At 39.4% G+C, this 20,831-nt stretch overlaps 1 protein-coding gene across 1 annotated transcript in view; it reads right to left on the bottom strand.

Annotated features, from left to right (window-relative positions):
• Positions 1–20,831, bottom strand: part of GRM7 (glutamate metabotropic receptor 7) — a 909,324-nt gene that overhangs the window by 615,070 nt on the left and 273,423 nt on the right. The window contains exon 2 of the mRNA XM_055414369.2: positions 1,914–2,130. Coding sequence (XP_055270344.1) covers positions 1,914–2,130 — 217 coding nt within the window. The remainder of the gene's footprint in view (positions 1–1,913; positions 2,131–20,831) is intronic.

Here is a 20,831-nt window from a genome sequence, read left to right as displayed (position 1 = left end):
TCTACAGAATACAGACTTTTATAAAGGCCAACATTTGTCTTAATCCTGTCCTTTACTAAACAATCAACATGATTTTGGCCTTTTGAACACTGCACATTTTGTAACAAAGTGGGTATTACCCTTTGCTTTGTCCAGTACAAGGTTCAGTATTAAATTTGAGATTCACTTGTGGAAATTCTGTAGAAGAAGATGGTATGTGAACTTTATTTCTGAGCTTTATCATACTATTTTACCCGTATTTTCTCTTCATTTTATCCTTCCTATTGGTTATTATGCCCATATTTTAGATATGTCTTTAAGTCAGTCTCTAACATTATTTTCATTAAAGCAGAAGTCAAAGAAACAAAGAAAGAAAGAAATGCATAGTTATCAAAAGTGGTTAGGCTGTTCTCTAAAGATTCATGAATCCAGCTGTTAATGAGTCTTATAAATCACAGCATGGAAGACACAAGGCCAGAGTTAAGACTTGTTTCTTAATCAGAAAGTTTCTCACTGAATCACTCCAAAAATGTTTCCCTTAGAAACAGGGTAGCTGGGAGTACAGCAGTGACTCAGAAAGACACATTCTCTTTTAGAGTCTATGGGGCAAGATAGAAAATGACAGCAACAACAAATTATGCTAACCGGTGATAAGTAGTGTGGGAGAGGTCACTAGAAACACACGACGAAGGTGACAGAATCCAGAAGGTTTTGTATACATGTGTGTATGAACCTAGAAATGGCATTAAGGATGAAACCTGTAAATCATTAGGAGCTATGCAGTCAAAAGTGCTAAGAGCTACAGTATTTCAGCCAGAAGGAAGAGTAGAAGAATAACCCAGCCCTCCAGTGACATTTTCAAATTAGACACAATGACAAGGCACTGAGTAAGAAGCACAAGATTCATAAAGAAGTCATGGCTCCCATCTTTAGCAGCCATGCACAGACACACCATCCGTACGCTGGAGCAGCATATATCTGAGGATATCCATAGACAGAAAGTCACATGCTCCAAGCCATGTCTTCAGGATTTATGGCATCCATCCTCATGAGAAGAACCTCTGTTTCTATCGCTCTTTTTGTTTGTTGGCCTTACAGTTAGTTAACTATTCTGATCAACGACAGTTTGGAAAATATCCTTACCACCAAAACCGAGGACCAGACTTTAGCCTAAAAACTTTTTAGAAATATCGAAGCATGAAATTTTTCAAAAAAATCTATATTTACTAGATTCAACATTTCCATACGGAGAAGCCAGCATATGCATAGTCACGATTCTTAAGTTTGAAGATTATGTCTCGTTTTTACAAAATCTGTCAAACATTTGAACCCATTACCTTCCATTTTGAGTTTAATAAGCAAACATAAAAGAACCTTCTCTAAATGCCATCTAATATAACTGTCTCAAAAGAATCTACAGTTTCAAAGGATATCTAAGTACATTCTACTGCCTGGATAATTCACTTAATTTGTTTTGACCAAGTCATTCAGAGCCCTCACCATTACTCACCTTCAAAGCACAGTGTGACTGTAGTAGGGTTTTCATAATTTAAACAATTCTCTTCATTTTGGAGAGGGGCAAAGAGGAAGGATGCATGAAGAGGCGTATTTAGCCACATTTGCTTATTTTCCTTAGAGATAATGTAATCCACACTACCAGCTATTGCACAGAAGTCAGATAGTAATTTTAGTACCTATTATTTTCTCTCTACTTCTTCCACTTTTAAGGGATTTCAGTTTCACAGCTTTGAAAATATTATCTTCCAAATCACAACGTGCTATAAACGAGGACTCTGTATATTCACTTCACAGGCAATGGGGAATGTGAAGGTAGGAATAGGGTTATTGTCAATAGTGTTCACTAATGACTGAAAGAAGCCTAAAGCCACAGACATTTAAAGAGGGTCATCTTGATCACTGTGATCTCATCCTACCTGCCTCTTTGGATATCTGGGTGAAGGATTCCACACCTTTCTCTCCGTAACTTCCTTCCGATGCGAGAGTAGACACGTAATTCCAACCCAGGGCCTTTACGATGTCTACCATGGCCTGGGCTTGAAAGGAATCGGGAGGGACCACACGAGAGAAGAAGTCATAGCGCCGGTCATCACTTAACTCGGGTGCCGTTGATGCATAACTAATCTGGGGGATCTGAAAAGACAAGAAAGCACTACATGAGGGCACCATCAAGATGGGAGAGATTCATTTGTACTTATGACAATTTACTTAAAATACAGGTCTTGAGCTCCAAAGAGGATGTGTGTTTGCCAAACACTGCATGAAAGTATAAACCGCCTAAATGCAACCAAATGCATCTATTTTTGTGTTGTGAGCTTTTATTTTTCTCCTCTTGGAGAAAGGAATGGGAATGGAGTGGGAATTCCTTACATCATGGTGGTTAGGAGAAAAAAATATATAACCATTCTTACATTGTGAATCATGCTTTAGTTACTATACACTAATACAAACAAAAGATAGGACAGTCTATCTGGTACATAAAGGTTGATTTATTTGACACATCTTGAGAATGTTTGTGGATGTAATTAGCTATCTAACATTGACTGAGTGCTGATCACCTGTGAGGAAATATCTAAGCAAGCTGCATGCATTATTTATTTTTTATAAGAACATTATGAAGTAGATCACTAACACCCTAAGACCAAAGCAAGAGGGTTCCCTGCACCACCATCACTTCAATGGCTTATGCACTTTGGAAGGACTTTCTCAAAATTTTCTTAGCTTCCATTTGGATGCTGAGAGAAGCTGACAGTCTTGACTGAGTGACAGTGACTTTTGATTCCCATATTTTTCCCTTTGTAGAATTATCTGACCCTCAGCTTCACATGTAATTAACCAAATGCCTCAAGAGTTCTAGAACTTGTGTCTATATGGGTCATCCTATACCAAGATCCTGGTTCCAAGAGTGCAGTCTAATGAACAGAATACTCCTCTTGGCTGGCAAAGTATTTATGTCCCAGGATCATATGAGATTAAAATACTTGAGTAGTCCTGATATATTGATCTTAGTTAAAGCCAATTATGCATATAGAAAGAAGCCTAGGGAAAAAAAATATGTTTACCTGGGATCACAAATATACTAGGGAAAGACCTGAAGCAGCCATAGATAAGGAACATAGCTTAGGATCCCTAGGCTAGTTGTTTTTACAATGCAATACACTACAGTTCTTTCTCTTAACAATAGCATGCAGTAGACCAAGATAGGTACAATTTACCTACCTGGAAGAATGACCAACTTCTAGAAAACTCTAGTTGTAACTCTCCCAGGATTTATCCCTGCTGTAGCGTAAGGTTATCTCATGTATCTAAAAACCAGTTTTGATCTTTGCTCAGACAAAGACAAACAGTCCAACTCTTTGTCCCAAAGACATCAAAGCTTTACTCAAGTTAATTCTTTCAGTCCTGAAAATTCCGCCCAGTACTAATGTACTTTTCTCTTTTGAGGGCATTTGGCCTAAAGCTTACCCATTTGCCATTGTTTAAAGCTGGTTACCACTTCTATAAAGCAAATTTCTCCACCAACCTCTCTAGGTTAGCATTATAGTTAGGTCTTGTGGTCCTAATATTAATGCATTGCCTGCTCAGTCACTAAGTCATGTCTGACTCTTTGTGATCCTATGCACTGTAGCCCTTCAGGCTCCTTTGTCCATGGGATTTTCCAGGCAAGAATAGTGGAGTGGGGTGCCATTTCCTACTTCAGGGGATCTTCCCTACTCAGGGATTAAACCTGTGTCTCCTGCATAGGCAGGTGGATTTTTTACCACTGAACCACCTGGAATGGTGACTGCAGCCATGAAATTAGAAGATGCTTACTCCTTGGAAGGAAAGTTATGGCCAACCTAGACAGCATATTAAAAAGCAGAGACATTACTTTGCCAACAAAGGTCCATCTAGTCAAAACTATGATTTTTCCAGTAGTCACATATGGATATGAGAGTTGGACCATAAGGAAAGCTGACTGCCAAAGAATTGATGCTTTTGAACTGTGGTATTGGAGAAGACTCTTGAGAGTCTCTTGGACTGCAAAGAGATCCAACCAGTCCATCCAAAAGGAGATCAGTCCTGAGTATTCATTGGAAGGACTGATATTGAAGCTGAAACTCCAATACTTTGGCCACCTCATGTGAAGAACTGTCTCATTGGAAACGACCCTGATGCTAGGAAACGTTGAAGGTGGGAGGAGGAGGGGACGACAGAGGATGAGATGGTTGGATGGCATCACCAACTCAATGGACATGAGTTTGGGTAGACTCCAGGAGTTGGTGATGGACAGGGAGGCCCGGCGTGCTACAGTCCATGGGGTCACAAAGAGTCGGACACGACTGAGCAACTGAACTGAACTGAACCACCTGGGAATAGATGACCCACCATTTCCCATGGAGCCCGTCCCTGATGCAGTTCTCATCTATGACCACTAGGGGCAGGCTCTCCACTTCTGACTCAAAATCCAAAACCAGTTTTGAGAAAGTCTTCGTCTCCTGATGGTCTTCATCTGAGTAAATTCTCAATTACAGGGGGAATGAAGGGCAATGGAAAGAAAATGGGATTTTGTATTTAGAATATAAGGAATAGAAGCCTGATGTTTCTGTTCACTTGTGTTTACTGGGTGAGTATTTCACTTCATTGAGTTGGTTACATTATTAATTAGTATAAGATTGCATTGGAATAACAAATGGGCATTGTTTAGTGTGATGCCCGGAACAGTGTGGACACTTAATACATGGGGTATCAACAATCAAAATAGAGAAAATCATGTATTTTCTTAATATATTTACCCATTCTCTACATTTGACTTCCCATTTTCTCTGTGACACACTAGCAAAAGCATTTCACTTACTGTCCTAAAAAAAAAGTTTACATATTCTTAGCATTATTGCTTTAAAAATAATATTTACTATTTATTTAAATCTTCATCATGTAGCAAGAATATTCTAAAAGTTTAGGGAGGGATTTTGTTTTATTCATTTATTTTTGTTGAAATATAGCTTATTTACAATATCATGTTAGTTTCATATGTATGAAGTGAAAGTCACTCAGTTGTGTCCGACTCTTTGCAATCCCATGGAATTATCTGGGCCAGAATACTGGAGTAGGTAGCCTTTCCCTTCTCCAGGGGATCTTCCCAACCCAGAGATTGAACCCAGGTCTCCCGCATTGCAGGCGGATTCTTTAAAGCACAGTAGTTCAGATACACCCACATACATACACACCTATGTGTGCATATAAAGGGCTTCCCTGGTGGCTCAGACAGTAAAGAATCTGTCTGCAATGCAGGAGACCATGGTTCAATTCCTGGGTCAGGAAGATGCCCTGGAGAAGGCAACGGCAACCCACTCCATTATTCTTGCCTGGAGAAATTCATGGAGAGGGGATCCTGGCAGGCTACAGTCCATGGGCACACATAAATATATTCCTTTTCAGACTCTTTTCCCTTATAGATTAACACAAAATATTGAGTATAGCTCCCTGTGCTATACAACAGGTCTTTGTTGGTTATCACTGAAAGTTCCATATGCATCCCCTTATCTAACCATCAGTAAACATTCTTCATTATACTTTTTATTCTACACTAGGGCCTCCCTAGTGGCTCAGAGGGTAAAGAATCTGCCTGCACTGCAGGAGATCTAGGTTTGATCCCTGGATTAGGAAGATCCCTTGAAGAAGGAAATGGCTACCCACTTTAGTATTCTTGCCTGGAGAATCCTTTAGGACAGAGGAGACAGTCTATGGTGTTGCAAAGAGTCCAATATGACTGAGTGACTAACACTTTCACTTCATGTCATACAATTATTAAATCATTTTATGAAAGAGGAAATTAAGCCTTAAAAGTAGAATATAAGCTTTCTTCGGGTCACAAAGTTGTAAGATAGAGCCATAGTCAAACTTAACGTAACCCAATGCAAACTTCTGAACTCGTAACTATGATACTTCGCTAAATTACTGATAAAACTTTTTAGTAATAAGCATAGAAGAAGAAAGAGTAGAATATTATTGGAGTGTAAGTCAAGTTTCATGCACAGCACTTACTATAGAATCACTGAAAATAATCTTACAGGTCACTCTTAGACTGTTGTTCAAACATTTTATTTAGGTGTCTTATTAAAGTTTATACAGATATGTGAATAGATTGAATATCCTAGGTTTCATTCAGGGGTTATAAATTTTAAGTGAAAAAAATATCAACTGAATAAAGGCTCTGGGCAAAGATTAAAGGGAAGGAGGGAAAGAACAAGAAAAATAGCTTTCTTACAAGAAATAAAAAGAGAAGAAGCCAAGCATGACAGTACAATTCCATCAATTTCAACTTGGGGAAATGCAAAATCGTTGTGTGGTTACACAGATGCCTTCCTTGCCAAAATCCCTTTCTACCTTTGAAGGAGGGCTAATAAAGATACATCCACCCTCCACTTAAATTTGCATTTATGTAGCTGCTGTAAAACATTGCAGCTGTGAAATGCCTCCAACGCAAAATGCATTTTCTAAACTGCACCCCAAATTTTAGTAATGAAAATCCTAGTGTAGCAGATTTATTTCCTCACTACCTTTTGAAAATGATTGCTATCTGTGGTTTATCCCTTCCATTACAAATAAGAAACACCTACTGGCTTAAGACTCACAGGGTTCCTTTACGATCACACACACACATCCTATATTCAGGTATACTTATTTGTATATTATACATATAATGATGCTAGAATAAGGAATGAATGAATGAATAAATAGATTTCATTTCTGAGATAAAAATATGGCCGTATAAAGAAATTCCCAGCAGCAATAAAAAATGAAGAACAGTAAGAATGTATGTAACCTATAAAATATGCTATTACTTATCAACTGTTAGCCTGTAATTGTAATTACCTGTTTTCAAACAAATATTTAAGCCTACAGAATGTTTGAAGTGCTTATTATAACTGGTAGCTGAAACTGACCAAATTCTTACTAGTCATCTTTATTGATTAACTGACACACTCCACTTGGTAAGATATACTTTCTTTTTCTGCTATAGAAACTCTACCCTGTTGCCAGTCTCCTTTAGAAATGCAGAACTAATCTTTTGATGAAGACAATTTAGTATAATCACACTTCTGCTATATAGAAATAATTCCATCTTCCTTTGAGCTTTCCTTTCTCTAATTTAAAAACCAAAAACACTTTTCATCTTTATCATGGGACTACATTTTCATCTCATTGTTATTCTTTACTTTTAATAAAAATTTGTCCTTCACACAAAAATGGTTTTATTAATGATGTGTCAAATCAGGTTAAAAACATCTCACACCTCAAAGTTATCATTCAAAAATATATGTAGAAATCAACTTTCCTGACCCTTTTTAAACAGTAAAAACCAAACATTAAACCATAATCCTTCAAGTCATCACATGTAAAATTTCTCCAGTTTGTGTATTATTCTTAAAGGAAGAGAAGAAAGGCCCAATTCACTCTATTTAACTTTTGAAATATTTATGCACATTTAAGGATTTCTATGATGGCTTCCCGCATGGCTCACACTGTAGAGAATCTGTCTGCAATGCAGGAGACTGGGGTTCATTCCCTGGGTTGGGAAAATCCCACGGAGAAGGGACTGGCAACCCACTGCAATATTCTTCCATGGAGAATCCCCATGGACAGAGAAGCCTGTCAGGCTACAGTCCAGGCAGTTGCAAAAAGTTGGACACGACTGAGTGACTAACACAGACCAAGAATTTCTATAAATCTAAGAGAAACAGGTTAAGGGAAAAACACTTTCAAGATAGTTAAAATGGATATGTAGATAACTTACATCTTCTCCGCACTGTAAAAAACTTTCAATTCATCAATATTGTATCTCACCAACACAAGTGATTGGACTGCAAGGTATCCAACCAGTCCACCCTAAAGGAAATCAGTCCTGAATATTCAATGGGAGGACTGATGCTGAAGCTGAAACTCCAATACTTTGGCCACCTGATGCAAAGAACTGACTCGTTGGAAAAGACCCTGATGCTGGGAAAGATTGAGGGCAGGAGGAGAAGGGGACAACAGAGGATGAAATGGCTGGATGGCATCACTGCCTGGATGGGCATCAGTTTGAGCAAGCTCCAGGAGTTGGTGATCGACAGGGAGGCCTGGTGTGCTGCAGTCCATGGGAACACAAAGAGTTGGACACGACTGAGCAACTGAACTGAACTGAAGGAATCTTCCAAAGTTAAATTCTGTCCAATCAGTGGCACACACCAGTCACTAAGAGGCACTCAAGGCTCCCTCCTAACCTCTCCCATGTTTGCCCTAGAAAGCAGGAGTCAACTGATGGGTTATTTTCCAGCACTAGTTTTCTTTGGTAACAAGTGTCACAACTTCTTAAAAATGTCTGTTTGTTGTCTGCATCTTTCCTGGAGTGTACTGGCCCCCGTGGAGGGTAAACACCTTGTTCATCATTTCATCACTACTAGATACACTGTGCTGGGTATAGAATATGAACCTTATCATTATTTACTGAATGAAAGAGAAAGCCAGTAAAGTAATGAATGGAATAATCCAGAGGGAACAGAGTCCTTCATGCATAGCGTTGGTATGACCATAGGGACCCACAACACTTGTGAGTGGTCCTTGCCTGCAAGCAGTGGCTTTGAGGGGAAAGGACAGTCACAGCAGCAGCACTGTTCTTACCCTTTCTCTCTTTCATTTTCCTGGCACATTTTCCCCTTGGATTCCCTTCTTCATCACTGGAAGGTAGGACATGCTGACACAGATAGGGTTTAAAAATAAAGAGACCTAGGGGGTCACTTAGGGACTGTTCATTTTCTTTTTCTCTTATGGCTGAGACTGGACAACTACAAGCAACATACACCACAGTACCCAGAGTTCAGGCTAACTCTGCAAGACAACATTTCTATGAAGCGCTTTTACTTTCCAAGTGTTGACAAGATAGACCCCTTCTAAATTTAGTTTTATTCCATAATCACTCTAAAGGCAAAAGCAATCCCATGGGCTTGGAAATACAATTCTGCAGTTATTATCTTAGACTCAACATCTGTCAAAAACTCAAATCCAGATGTGGACCAGATTCAGTCAGTTCAGTTCAGTTTAGTCCCTCAGTCGTGTCCGACTCTTTGCGACCCCATGAATCGCAGCACGCCAGGCCTCCCTGTCCATCACCAACTCCCGGAGTTCACTCAAACTCATGTCCATCGAGTCGGTGATGCCATCCAGCCATCTCATCCTCTGTCATCCCCTTCTCCTTCTGCCTTCAATCCCTCCCAGCATCAGAGTCTTTTCCAGTGAGTCAACTCTTCGCATGAGGTGGCCAAAGTATTGCAGTTTCAGCTTTAGCATCAGTCCTTCACCCAGGATTGATCTCCTTTAGAATGGACTGGTTGGATCTCCTTGCAGTCCAAGGGACTCTCAAGAGTCTTCTCCAACACCACAGTTCAAAAGCATCAATTCTTTTAATTTCATAGCTGCAATCACCATCTGAAGTAATTTTGGAGCCCAAAAAATAAAGTCTGACACTGTTTCCACTGTTTCCCTGTGGACCAGATTACAATAATATAAATACTTTAAAAATCCAAAATTTTCCTGCCACTATTCTGACACAAACTTGATTGCCATTAAAAAAGTAAATGCCTAAGTATTTATAAAAATGAAAGAACCATTTCATTTACATAGAAAGAAATCAAAGATCTAACATTGCTTCACACATTTTGAGCTTCTCCTTGTTTATGCTATAAGGGCAGTGCTTATAACAAAATCAGTCACCTGGGAACTTCTTACTTTTGGAAAGGTAAATGAGGTTTATGGTTCCATGTTCCTGGGGAATTTGCACAGTTAAGAAAGGCAATCCAAAATGTACTAAAACTTGTTCCAGAGGGCAGTTTCCACAAAACTTGTAAAAGGCAATTTTTGGAAGTATCATGAGCAATTAAGATAATGCTTCAGTGTACCTATTGAGATATTAATGAACTCCCAGTGGGGCACTATTAAATTCACAGTTGGCAGTAATTCTACTCTTAGTTCTTATTAAGCTTTATTGATATGGATCCCCCCGAAAAGGAAGAAATGGTCAAATAATCCTTTCAGGTTCATTCTTTGAAGCATCACTCTCCATGATTTATACGTATATCTTCCCTAGATAACAGCTCTGCTCACATTAGGATGGGGGGGTTTCAATTCTGATTTTTGATAGTGTTTCTTTATTTCAAAGTACTGAGGAATGACTAATACTTTTGAATGCATTTAAAGTCTGGAATCTCACTCAGCTTTAAATTACTCATGACAGATTATCATCAAATATTACAGCTCCTTTTCCTTTGCCTTTTACTTCTTTAATTGCCTGACACCAAACACCTTCAATATTTTGTAAGTGGTAGTAACCATCTTCTTGGAACCAAGTAATTTTACGCATAGATTGCAAGGCAAATATGTCTAATGCATATTTCAAAGAATGTTATTTTTATTATAGATTGATTAAGTATCTCTGTTTATCAGGATTTTGGATGTACAATACTTTATATATAGAATTCCATGGAATTCTGCAACACCCTATAATAGACATGTGCTTCCTAGGTGACACAGTGGTAAAGAATCCACCGGCCAAGCAGGAGGTGGGAGTTTGATCCCTGGGTTGGGAAGATCTCCTGGAGAAGAAAATGGCAACCCACTCCAGTATTATTGCCTAGAGAATCCCATGAACAGAGGAGCCTGGCAGGCTACAGTCCAGATCATCCAGTCTGGGTCTTCCAGTTAGGGTCATAAAAGAGTCAGACATGACTTACTGACAAAGAAAAATATAACAGATACACATATTACCACAAATAGTGACTATTTCGTCTTCCACATCATTGAGTTCCTGCAGTTTACACAGAGATCATGGTACAGAAGGGTCCAAATGCTTTGTGTGACAAAAGCTGATCAACACAAACATAGGATTCCTTTAGCTGTATGGTTGACGGAGGGACTCACACGACATGATCCAGACCAAGGGGAATGAACAAGAGAGATGCAGTATCGAGGCAAGGTCAGAATTCATAGACAAAGAAACATCCTTACTGAAATGTCTGAGAGAAAATAATATAAGCCTGTGGTTAGTGATGACAATGATGTTGATTTTGCTGGGGGAAAGGAGGAAAACCTTCACATCCCACAGGTGGCAAATGTTAGAAACAAGACTGGAGATAAAACTTGTCTCTCCCCATTTCTTTTAAAACACAGAAGATCAAGAGAAAACTGTTAAGTCCGGGGTGGCTTATAGCAACCAAAACAGAAACACCTGTACCTGCCATCAGGTCAGAGAAACTCTTCAGGATTATTTCTCTATCCATAAAATGAAGTTAATCATATGAACCCAAGATGTACCTCAGGGAAAACAGGAATTATTTCCAAATGGAAACGGTACATATCATAGTCACATATAGGGCTGTTCTGTCCGGTGCTATCTACTTAGAAAAGCACTCTGGTTACAAGTGTGTAAGGGGTTGTGTGTGTGTGTGTGCGTGTGTGTGTGTGATGTAAACAGGCTTTCTGAGGCCTTCTGTAGATTACAGAAACACTTCCACCCATATTTCCATAACATAAAATGACAATGGACAAAACAAAGTTTCCCTCCCAACGCGGCACCACAGAAATCACTAGCATGTATTTGAAGCAAAAAGAGAGAAGAAAAGGGCAGAAATAATTGACCTTTCAGGGTTCATATTAACCTTACACATATATGAAATGTTTCTTTCTGTCCAGTATTCCTATACACAATCATATATTAAGAAACAAAAAGTAATCAAATGTAATCAATTGTAGATACTTCTTTCAGCATTTCTTAATACATTAGAAATGATAGGAGGTCTCTTTCAGGCTCTGAGGTTCAGATTCTCACACCTAGAGGTTTGGTTTCAAACCTGAAAGGCTGCCTTTTTTTTTGATATATTATTTTAACTGGAGGGTAATTACTTTACATATTGTGATGGTGTTTGCCATACATCAACATGAATCAGCCAAGGGTGCACATGCATTCTCCCATCCTGAAACTCCTCCCATATCCCTCCCTACCTTATCTCTCTAGGTTGCCCCAGAGCATTGACATTGGGTGCGCTGCTTCATGCATCAAACTTTCACTGGCCATCTATTTTACAGATGGTAATATACCTGTTTCAACGCTAATCTCTCAGTGCTAGTCCCACCTTCCCTCTCCCACAGAGTCCAAAAGTCGTCTTTATGTCTGTGTCTCTTTCGCTGCCTTGCATATAGGATCGTGGTTACTGTCTTTCTAAATTCTATATATATGTGTTAGTATACAGTATTTGTGTTTCTCTTCTGACTTACTTCACTCTGTATAATAGGCTCCACTTTCATCTACCTCATTAGAATTAACTCACATGCATTCCTTTTTATAGCTGAGTAATATCATGAGGAACGCTGGGCTGGAAGAAGCACAAACTGGAATCAAGATTGCCGGGAGAAATATCAATAACCTCAGATATGCAGATCACACCACCCTTATGGCAGAAAGTGAAGAGGAACTAAAAAGCCTCTTGATGAAAGTGAAAGAGGAGAGTGAAAAGGTTGTCTTGAAGCTCAACATTCAGAAAACTAAGATCATGGCATCTGGTCCCATCACTTCATGGGAAATAGACGGGAAAACAGTGGAAACAGTGTCAGACTTTATTATTTGGGGCTCCAAAATCACTGCGGATGCTGATTGCAGCCATGAAATTAAAAGACACTTACTCCTTGGAAGGAAAGTTATGACCAACCTAGATAATATATTAAAAAGCAGAGACATTACTATGCCAACAAAGGTCCATCTAGTCAAGGCTATGGTTTTTCCTGTGGTCATGTATGGATGTGAGAGTTGGACTGTGAAGAAAGCTGATCGCCGAAGAATTGATGCTTTTGAATTGTGGTGTTGGAGAAGACTCTTGAGAGTCCCTTGGACTGCAAGGAGATCCAACCAGTCCATTCTAAAGGAGATCAATCCTGGGTGTTCATTGGAAGGACTGATGCTGAAGCTGAAACTGCAATACTTTGGCCACCTCATGCAAAGAGTTGACTCACTGGAAAAGACTGATGCTGGGAAGGATTGGGGGCGGGAGGAGAAGGGGACGACAGAGGATGAGATGGCTGGATGGCATCACCGACTCTGTGGACATGAGTTTGAGTGAACTCCAGGAGTTGTTGATGGACAGGGAGGCCTGGCGTGCTGTGATTCATGGGGTCGCAAAGAGTCGGACATGACTGAGCGACTGAACTGAACTGAACTGAATATTCTATTATGTATATGTACCATAATTTCCTTATCCATTCATCTTGTGATGGACATGTACACTGCTTCCATGTCCTAGCTATTTTAAGGTGTTTTTCCAACAAATAAATGTCAAATCTCTACAGAGTGACATCTCTTGACCTTGGTACTACTGATGTCGGGGTCAGATAATTCTTTGTGTGGTAGGAAGAAGGGCCATCGTGCGCAGTGTAGGCTATTTAGAAGTATCTCTGACCTATGCCCCCAGATAATAGTAGTGTATTTAGCAGTTTTCATAATCAGAAATGACTGCAGACAATGCAAAGTGTGTGTGTTTATGTGTGTGGCGTTAGGGAGCACGGAGGCAGTTCAAAATTGCTGTGGCTGAGAATCACTGGGCATGAGGTTTGTCAGGGCAAAGGGACCACCATAGTCAAAGCAACGTGGTCACAAAGTGAAAATAAAAGGAGATCTTTTTATTTTCTTGTGGCCTCTCTATCTCATCTGTTTTTCTTTTCTACTTGCCAGTTTCCCCACTTATCAAAGCTCAGTATGTTCCCAGCCACCTCAGTCATCTGGCCTCTCAGAAGAGAGCACAATGACAGTACTACCAAAAGGCTCAGTCCTGTGCAGGGATGCAGCCAGAAAATTAAAGTGAAGAAAGTGCTTTTCAGCAGAGAGTGAAATTAAATCTAAACTTACTTTCTGTTTGAGAACCATTGCCACCTTCCTGAGTCCATTATAGTAAAAAAAAAAAAAAAAAAACTTGATTATTATGGATCATGAACATGAAAATGAAGCATTATAGTTAACTGAATATTTTAGCAAACTATGAGCTAGCCTTTATGTGAATTCCAGTTGTGAAAAAGTAAGAGCATAATAAAGTACACTGTGAAACGCTACTGAACATGATGCAATCTCTCAATGATTCTGAAACCACTTTCAGGGTCAGGGTCTGGCAGGGCTGCAGGCACACTGACTCTCATTGTATAAGACTACAGATGCAGACATTCCAGAAGGTGAAGTCAAATCTGTGCTGATCCTTTGATTCCCTGAAAGAGGCTTACTTGACAAACATTGCTTATTTACTTTTTCCCCTCACAAAAAAAGAGGAAAACTCTGCTGCCTATTTTAGCTTTCATATGGCTCAAATTCCAAGTAAACAAGAATTTGATGACTATGTGTTAATGCAAGAAAGATAATTCACAAGAGTTTTGCACAGTAAATAATTCCTATTATTTAATTCAGAAAATGCAAAACTACAGAAGAAGCATATAACCATTTTTTAGCTGTAAAGTTTAGAAGCTATAGACATAAAAATTAAAGAGATAAACCAGTTTTAGATGTCTGACAACCTAACACCTAAACATATAAGTAACTTGCATACATATATATACATATATATACACGTGTGTATACCTACAAATATATATACAACTATAAAAGTACCCAGACACACACAAGCATATTACACACACACACACAGATACAGACTATGAAGAAAACAAAATGGTTAAATAAGAGAATGACTTGGAGTGGTACCATAGAAAGGGAGAAGGTAAAATTTGAGCTAAGTAGCATTTTAAAGCCTTCAAAGTGTCCTAAAGCATAGACAAATAGACAGAGACACACTCACAGAAAACATCCAAGTTATTCCAAAATATATGTATGTAATCAAGTTTATCAGACCAGATAACATTTTCCAGGCCACTTTACAGACCATTTACAGTAAATACATTTATTTACCACTTTACAGACTAATGCATTTACTTCTCTGTGGCCTTCTCTTATTTATATATAAACTTATGTGCAGGTCTGAAATAACTGCCTCCTATCTTTGCTTATTTAAATCTTGATACTGCTTCAAGATGCAGATTTATTATATGCAAACTGCTCTATGGCATGTCCCCTGATCCTCTCCAGTGAGGCAAAGCGTTCTCTCTTGGGTCCTCCATCACTCTCTGCTGTCACTCAACTTCCACCCCGTTTCTAGTATTACCATTGTTGCATGCTACCAGATTCCACGAGGAAAGAGACTATGTTTTCTTTCATGTACATATACAATATAGGTGTGCATCAATCATATACAATATAGGTGTGCATTAATATTGCGGTGTCATTGGTATCTGAACGTCACTAGTGAGGTTACTCTGGGCTACAAGTAACATTATAGTGACCTACACTACTTAATTATTAGTGAGCTGGGACCAACAGGGACTTACTGTAGAGCATAGGGAACTATACTCAATATTTTGTAATTACCTATACGGAGAAAGAATCTGAAAAGAAAAAATAGATTCATATATACGTGTAACCGAATCACTTTGTGCATACCCGGAACTAAAACAACACTGTAAGTCAACTGCTGCTAAGCTGCTAAGTCACTTCAGTTGTGTCTGACTCTGTGTGACCCCATAGACGGAAGCCCACCAGGCTCCCCCGTCCCTGGGATTCTCCAGGCAAGAACACTGGAGTGGGTTGCATTTCCTTCTCCAATGTAAGTCAACTAGACTTCAATAAATAAATAAACAGTGACTTAGAAAATAAAATCACAAATAAGTCTGGATGTACCTGGTTTTCAGATTGGTTTAGTGACTCAACCATGCCAGGGAATTAGATTGTTTCACTGAAGTTCTCTTAACCTTTGTGTCAGATTTATGGTGATTCCTGGTGCTTTGGCATCCTTCACATGACATTAAGATAAGGAAGGGAGGCAGGACTTCTCCGGTGGCCCAGTGGTTAGAAGTCCACCTAACACTGCATGGGACATGGGTTCGATCCCTGGTCTGGTAAGATTCCACATGCCAAGGAGCAACTGAGCCTGTGTACTGCAACGACTGAGCCCCATGCTGCAGCTACTGAAGCCCACACGTCCTAGAGCCTATGAGAAGCCTGTGTTCCGCAATGGAGAGCAGCCCTGCTCACCACAACCAGAAAAGTCCAAAGGCAGCAACAAAGACCCAGTGCAGCCCCAAACTGACAATAACCACAATAACAGAGAAGGAAGGGAGGGCTCTGGGAGACAAAGCCTTTCTCCTTTATTTGATTTTTGACCAAGGAGATTTTATTTGGGAATGTTCCTCTCCTCACGATCTTTTCCTCATATCTCATGGGCTGAAACGTCATCATATTTTCATCCCTATTCTAAGCGATGATAGCCATGACTGACTTATGATTCATCCCCTGAGGATGGGTTTCCTCTTTCTATGGGGAAAGTCTGGATTCTCCTCACAGGAAGGAAGATAGAGAAGAGAATATTTGGCAAATAAATAACTGTGTCTCATGGCAAGAGACACAAAAATTAACTTGAACTTGACATACTTGCAACATGCAAGAATTTTTTTTTAAAGAATGCATAAAGAATTCCCTGAATGCATTCACACATTGTTATTCACATATGATGGAATATAACGTGTGACTTTTACATCTGGTCTACCATCCTTTTGTTTCACAAAATCATTACATTAGTCTTGTTCCCCAGAAACCACTTTGGTGTGGGGAACTGGTCTAAATAGAATACTGAAGGGTCACTAAGGAGAGAACAACACTGAGAAATTGGAATTTTGGAGAGGACGTGACCAAGAGATGTTGAAGCTAACTACAGAAGGCAGTTCTCCCCAACAAAGAAGCAAAGAAAAGCCTACTCTGGAGAAGAGGAGGATGAAGACAAACGGAGAAAGTGATGAAGAAGCAGGCTGCTTCTGAAGAAAAGAGAGAAACTTTGGCTTGATGGTAGAATCCATAATTCCATTTAATTTATAGAAAAGGATAAGATGATGAAGTAAACTTAATGTCTACTTAAATTTATTTTGTGTCTTCTCTTATGACATAATGATTCTTATAGGCTAATAAAGCATGAAGCATCTCCGTAACGTCAGTGATAGCACTCCAGGAGAATAGTTAGTTGACACAGAAACAGAAATTCCAAGAGTCATTACTAAGTCCCAACTACCTCCAGGGTAACAATGAAGAGGCTCCTTCACTCAAACACCTGCATCTCTCAACATGGATGCAATCAGGGAAAATGTCACTGATTCTTCAACGCGGGCTCTGGGAAGAAAGGTTCACATGGTTCATTTGGCATCGGAAGCAGGTTATTTCCTGCTTTAGGGGCAGTAAGGAATCTGCTGATTTTGTTTATAAGGAACTCCACCGCCTGCAGATCACAGGGAATGGTGGAAGAAGCAAAGCTGAACATTTGCCTATTTTCTCTCAGCCCATCTTCCTAGTCCCTGGATGGACACAGAAGAAGATAAAGGGAAAACAAACAGTAACTGTTTGGGATGGTGATGCTTTAATCAGACATCCAAAATACCGGTGATGTTCATCCAGGGTTAATAGAACTTGATACAACTGCTGTTAAATATTTGAATTTATATGAAACAGAACTGCAAACAGCAAGCCAGTGAGCTTGTAATGGTTTTTGTTCTCATGTCTTTCATTGGCCCAAACACCTCCCTCTAGAAATAAAATTATTTCACCCACCCCTATTTTAGCTGCAGCTTTTAGAACCTAGAATTAGGAGATTTGTTTATCAGTTAAGTGTGTATGTGACAAAGTACTTTCTGTAAAATTCTCAAGATATTGTTCAGGGTGTAGTAGCCTTCACAGCACATGGTCAGAAACATGTATTTGTTCCAGAATTTACCATTTTTAAGAATCCTTCCCTATATCCTGCAGCTTCTGCTATCACATTACCTGGTACCATATCATCTTCTAATTACCATGATTGCATATTTTTACACGTAATTACATTTGAGGTTGACTGCTGCCTGTGGAGACTGAAGATAAGAAAGAGAATGTCATCAATGGAGCACTATTAGATGGATGTTAATGCAGCTGGTTCTGGAAAGTGAGATGGAACTGTTAATCCCCTCCACACTGCATGGATTCCCAGTAGAGGCAAGCTTTGGGTAGACTTCGGCACTTTGTCCTCTTCCTGATCTTTTCTGCAGAAGTCAGGTTGCAAGGACAATGTTTCTCAAATGGTCAAGGATAGGATGTTCGTGCTAATGGATTCATATCTCTACTTTTACAGAAGGAAATGATACTCAGAGAGGGACAGTAATTTATCAAAACATACACTGTCATACAGTGACTGGGAAAGGACTAAAATCTTTGTTTGACTAGGTCCTATAGTGATGCTTCTAAAATTTTCTACTGTTTCAAGTGTTCAGTCCCTCTCTGTATTATATTTCAGAGTTAGTGTGACATTTTGATTTTTAAGCAGTAAGAATTACAAACCAATTTGAGTGCAAAGATAGAAAATCCAAAATAACAGTTGTTCAACATTTATTTCTCTCAAATGAAGTTGACAGGTAAAGGTCCAGAGCTGGCATGACAGTCCCATGGTTTCCAGGGACTCAAGCTCTTTATACTTCCCTGTTCCAGCATTCTATCAAGTTATTTCCATACTCAAGGCCACTTAGGGTCCTGAACACTGTCAAAGCCATAGAACACTCCAACAGCCATAGACTCATTCCCAACAGCAAGATGGGATATATGGGAAAAGACAAAAAGGGCACCTTTTGCAATTGGGTAAAATCCTTCTATGGCACCTTCCAAGCTTTGCACACAACACTTTCATTTGTATACTAGTGTCCAAAATAGTTTCATGGTAAACCTAATGGTTGAAAATTATTTTTGAAAAAAAAATGTAGTCATTTATTTGTGTACATTGTCTTCCCAAATAAAACTGAGGTTTATCCCTAAGGAAGTAAAATTAATAGGGAGAGAGTGACCATCACCTGCCACAATCTTGAAGGATGGATGAGTTGGCCATGTGTGGCTCTAGGGCAGAAAGTATTAAGTAGATACAGCTGACAATTTAGGTATGATTAAATAAACTCCAATACTTTGGCCACCTCATGCGACGAGTTGACTCACTGGAAAAGATTCTGATGCTGGGAGGGATTGGGGGTGGGAGGAGAAAGGGATGACAGAGGATGAGATGGCTGGATGGCATCACCGACTCGATGGACATGAGTTTGAGTGAACTCCGGGAGTTGTTGATGGACAGGGAGGCCTGGCGTGCTGTGATTCATGGGGTCGCAAAGAGTTGGACACGACTGAGCGACTGAACTGAACTGAACTGAAATCAATCTTTAAACAATTATTTACAAGGCAAAGAAAACAATCAACAGTCAATAATTCCCTAATAGGGTACTCACCATATATTGACCACAGGTGATAATAATGATGGCTGCTGCTGCTGCTAAGTCACTTCAGTCGTGTCCGACTCTGTGTGACCCCATAGACGGCAGCCCACCAGGCTCCACCGTCCCTGGGATTCTCCAGGCAAGAACACTGGAATGGCAGCCCTTCCATTAAGATTAGCTTACAAATAACCCCCACACAGTACTCCTATTTACATGAAACTTTCCAGGCACTAAATTTGTGTGCTTCTAATGGAATGACCAACTTGATGGACATGAGTTTGAGCAGGCTCCAGGAGTTGGTGATGGACAAGGAAGCCCGGCATGCTACTTACTGTCCATGGGGTCACAAAGAGTCAGACACGACTGAGTGACTGAACTGAACTGAATGGCATGACCTTTATTTATAACCCACAATTCTTCTGTTAGGAACATCCATTATGTTAATAGAATTGTTCAAGCTTCTACCACCTGAGACTGTTTTAAAAAATGTTATGATATGGGAAGCTTAATTTTATATATATTTATTTTTTCAACCATCAACTTAAAGACAACTTGGTGATAATTTAGTCAAGTTTCTGGTTCTTTCCAGCAATAATGTCCCTCTATTCCAGTACTCTTGCCTGGAAAATCCCATGGATGGAGGAGCCTGATAGGCTGCAGTCCATGGGGTCGCTAAGGGTCGGACACGACTGAGTGACTTTACTTTCACTTTTACACATTGGAGAAGGAAATTGTAACCCACTCCAGTGTTCTTGCCTGGAGAATCCCAGGGATGGGGGAGCTTGGTGGGCTTCCGTCTATGGGGTCACACAGAGTCAGACACGACTGAAGTGACTTAGCAGCAGCAGCAGCAGCATGGATTGGAAAGATAGCTTCCTTAACCTTCACCACTTTGAGCAATTAAGTTGCAATTCTTGATTTCTTCACTACCAGTGGCAGGAAAACACTTAAAACTATAAAACATAATCCCAAATGAAAGATCCGTGATATCTGGCTATGATTATGATCACGCCATGCATCCTGTAGCAATGAGCTATGGGTGTTAGGTATCTGGTTTCTAGCAGTCAGACTCATGTTTACATTAATGCACAGAAAAAAAGAATAGAAATAAAATATAATTTTCCTGATGAAATATCAAAGCTATAAAGACATCTCATTTCTTACTTTTTTTTAAAGTCACAAATCTTAAATGGTCTCAAAATCAATAACTGTAAGTAACTTTTTCAAAGTTAAAGAACTATGATGGCAGGTAAGAGAATTTTTTCTAATTTCTATTCAATATTTGTCATCTTGTTTTATATCTGCCAGAATTTTTAAGCAAAGGATCACCTACATTTATTTAATTTTGAACTTTTCTAGTCTTCCCTTAGCCATCTTTTAACTTTATCTAATATTGCATTGTATGTGCTTCCTACTTAAAAGAATCCTATTTACTCAGGTTGGCGCTATTATACCTCCGAGAAAAA

Source organism: Moschus berezovskii, chromosome 24 (assembly GCF_049115385.1).
Source record: "Moschus berezovskii isolate FMDL1 chromosome 24, NW_MosBer_1.0, whole genome shotgun sequence".
Classification (NCBI taxonomy): domain Eukaryota; kingdom Metazoa; phylum Chordata; class Mammalia; order Artiodactyla; family Moschidae; genus Moschus; species Moschus berezovskii.
This window is presented reverse-complemented; position numbering and strand designations above follow the sequence as displayed.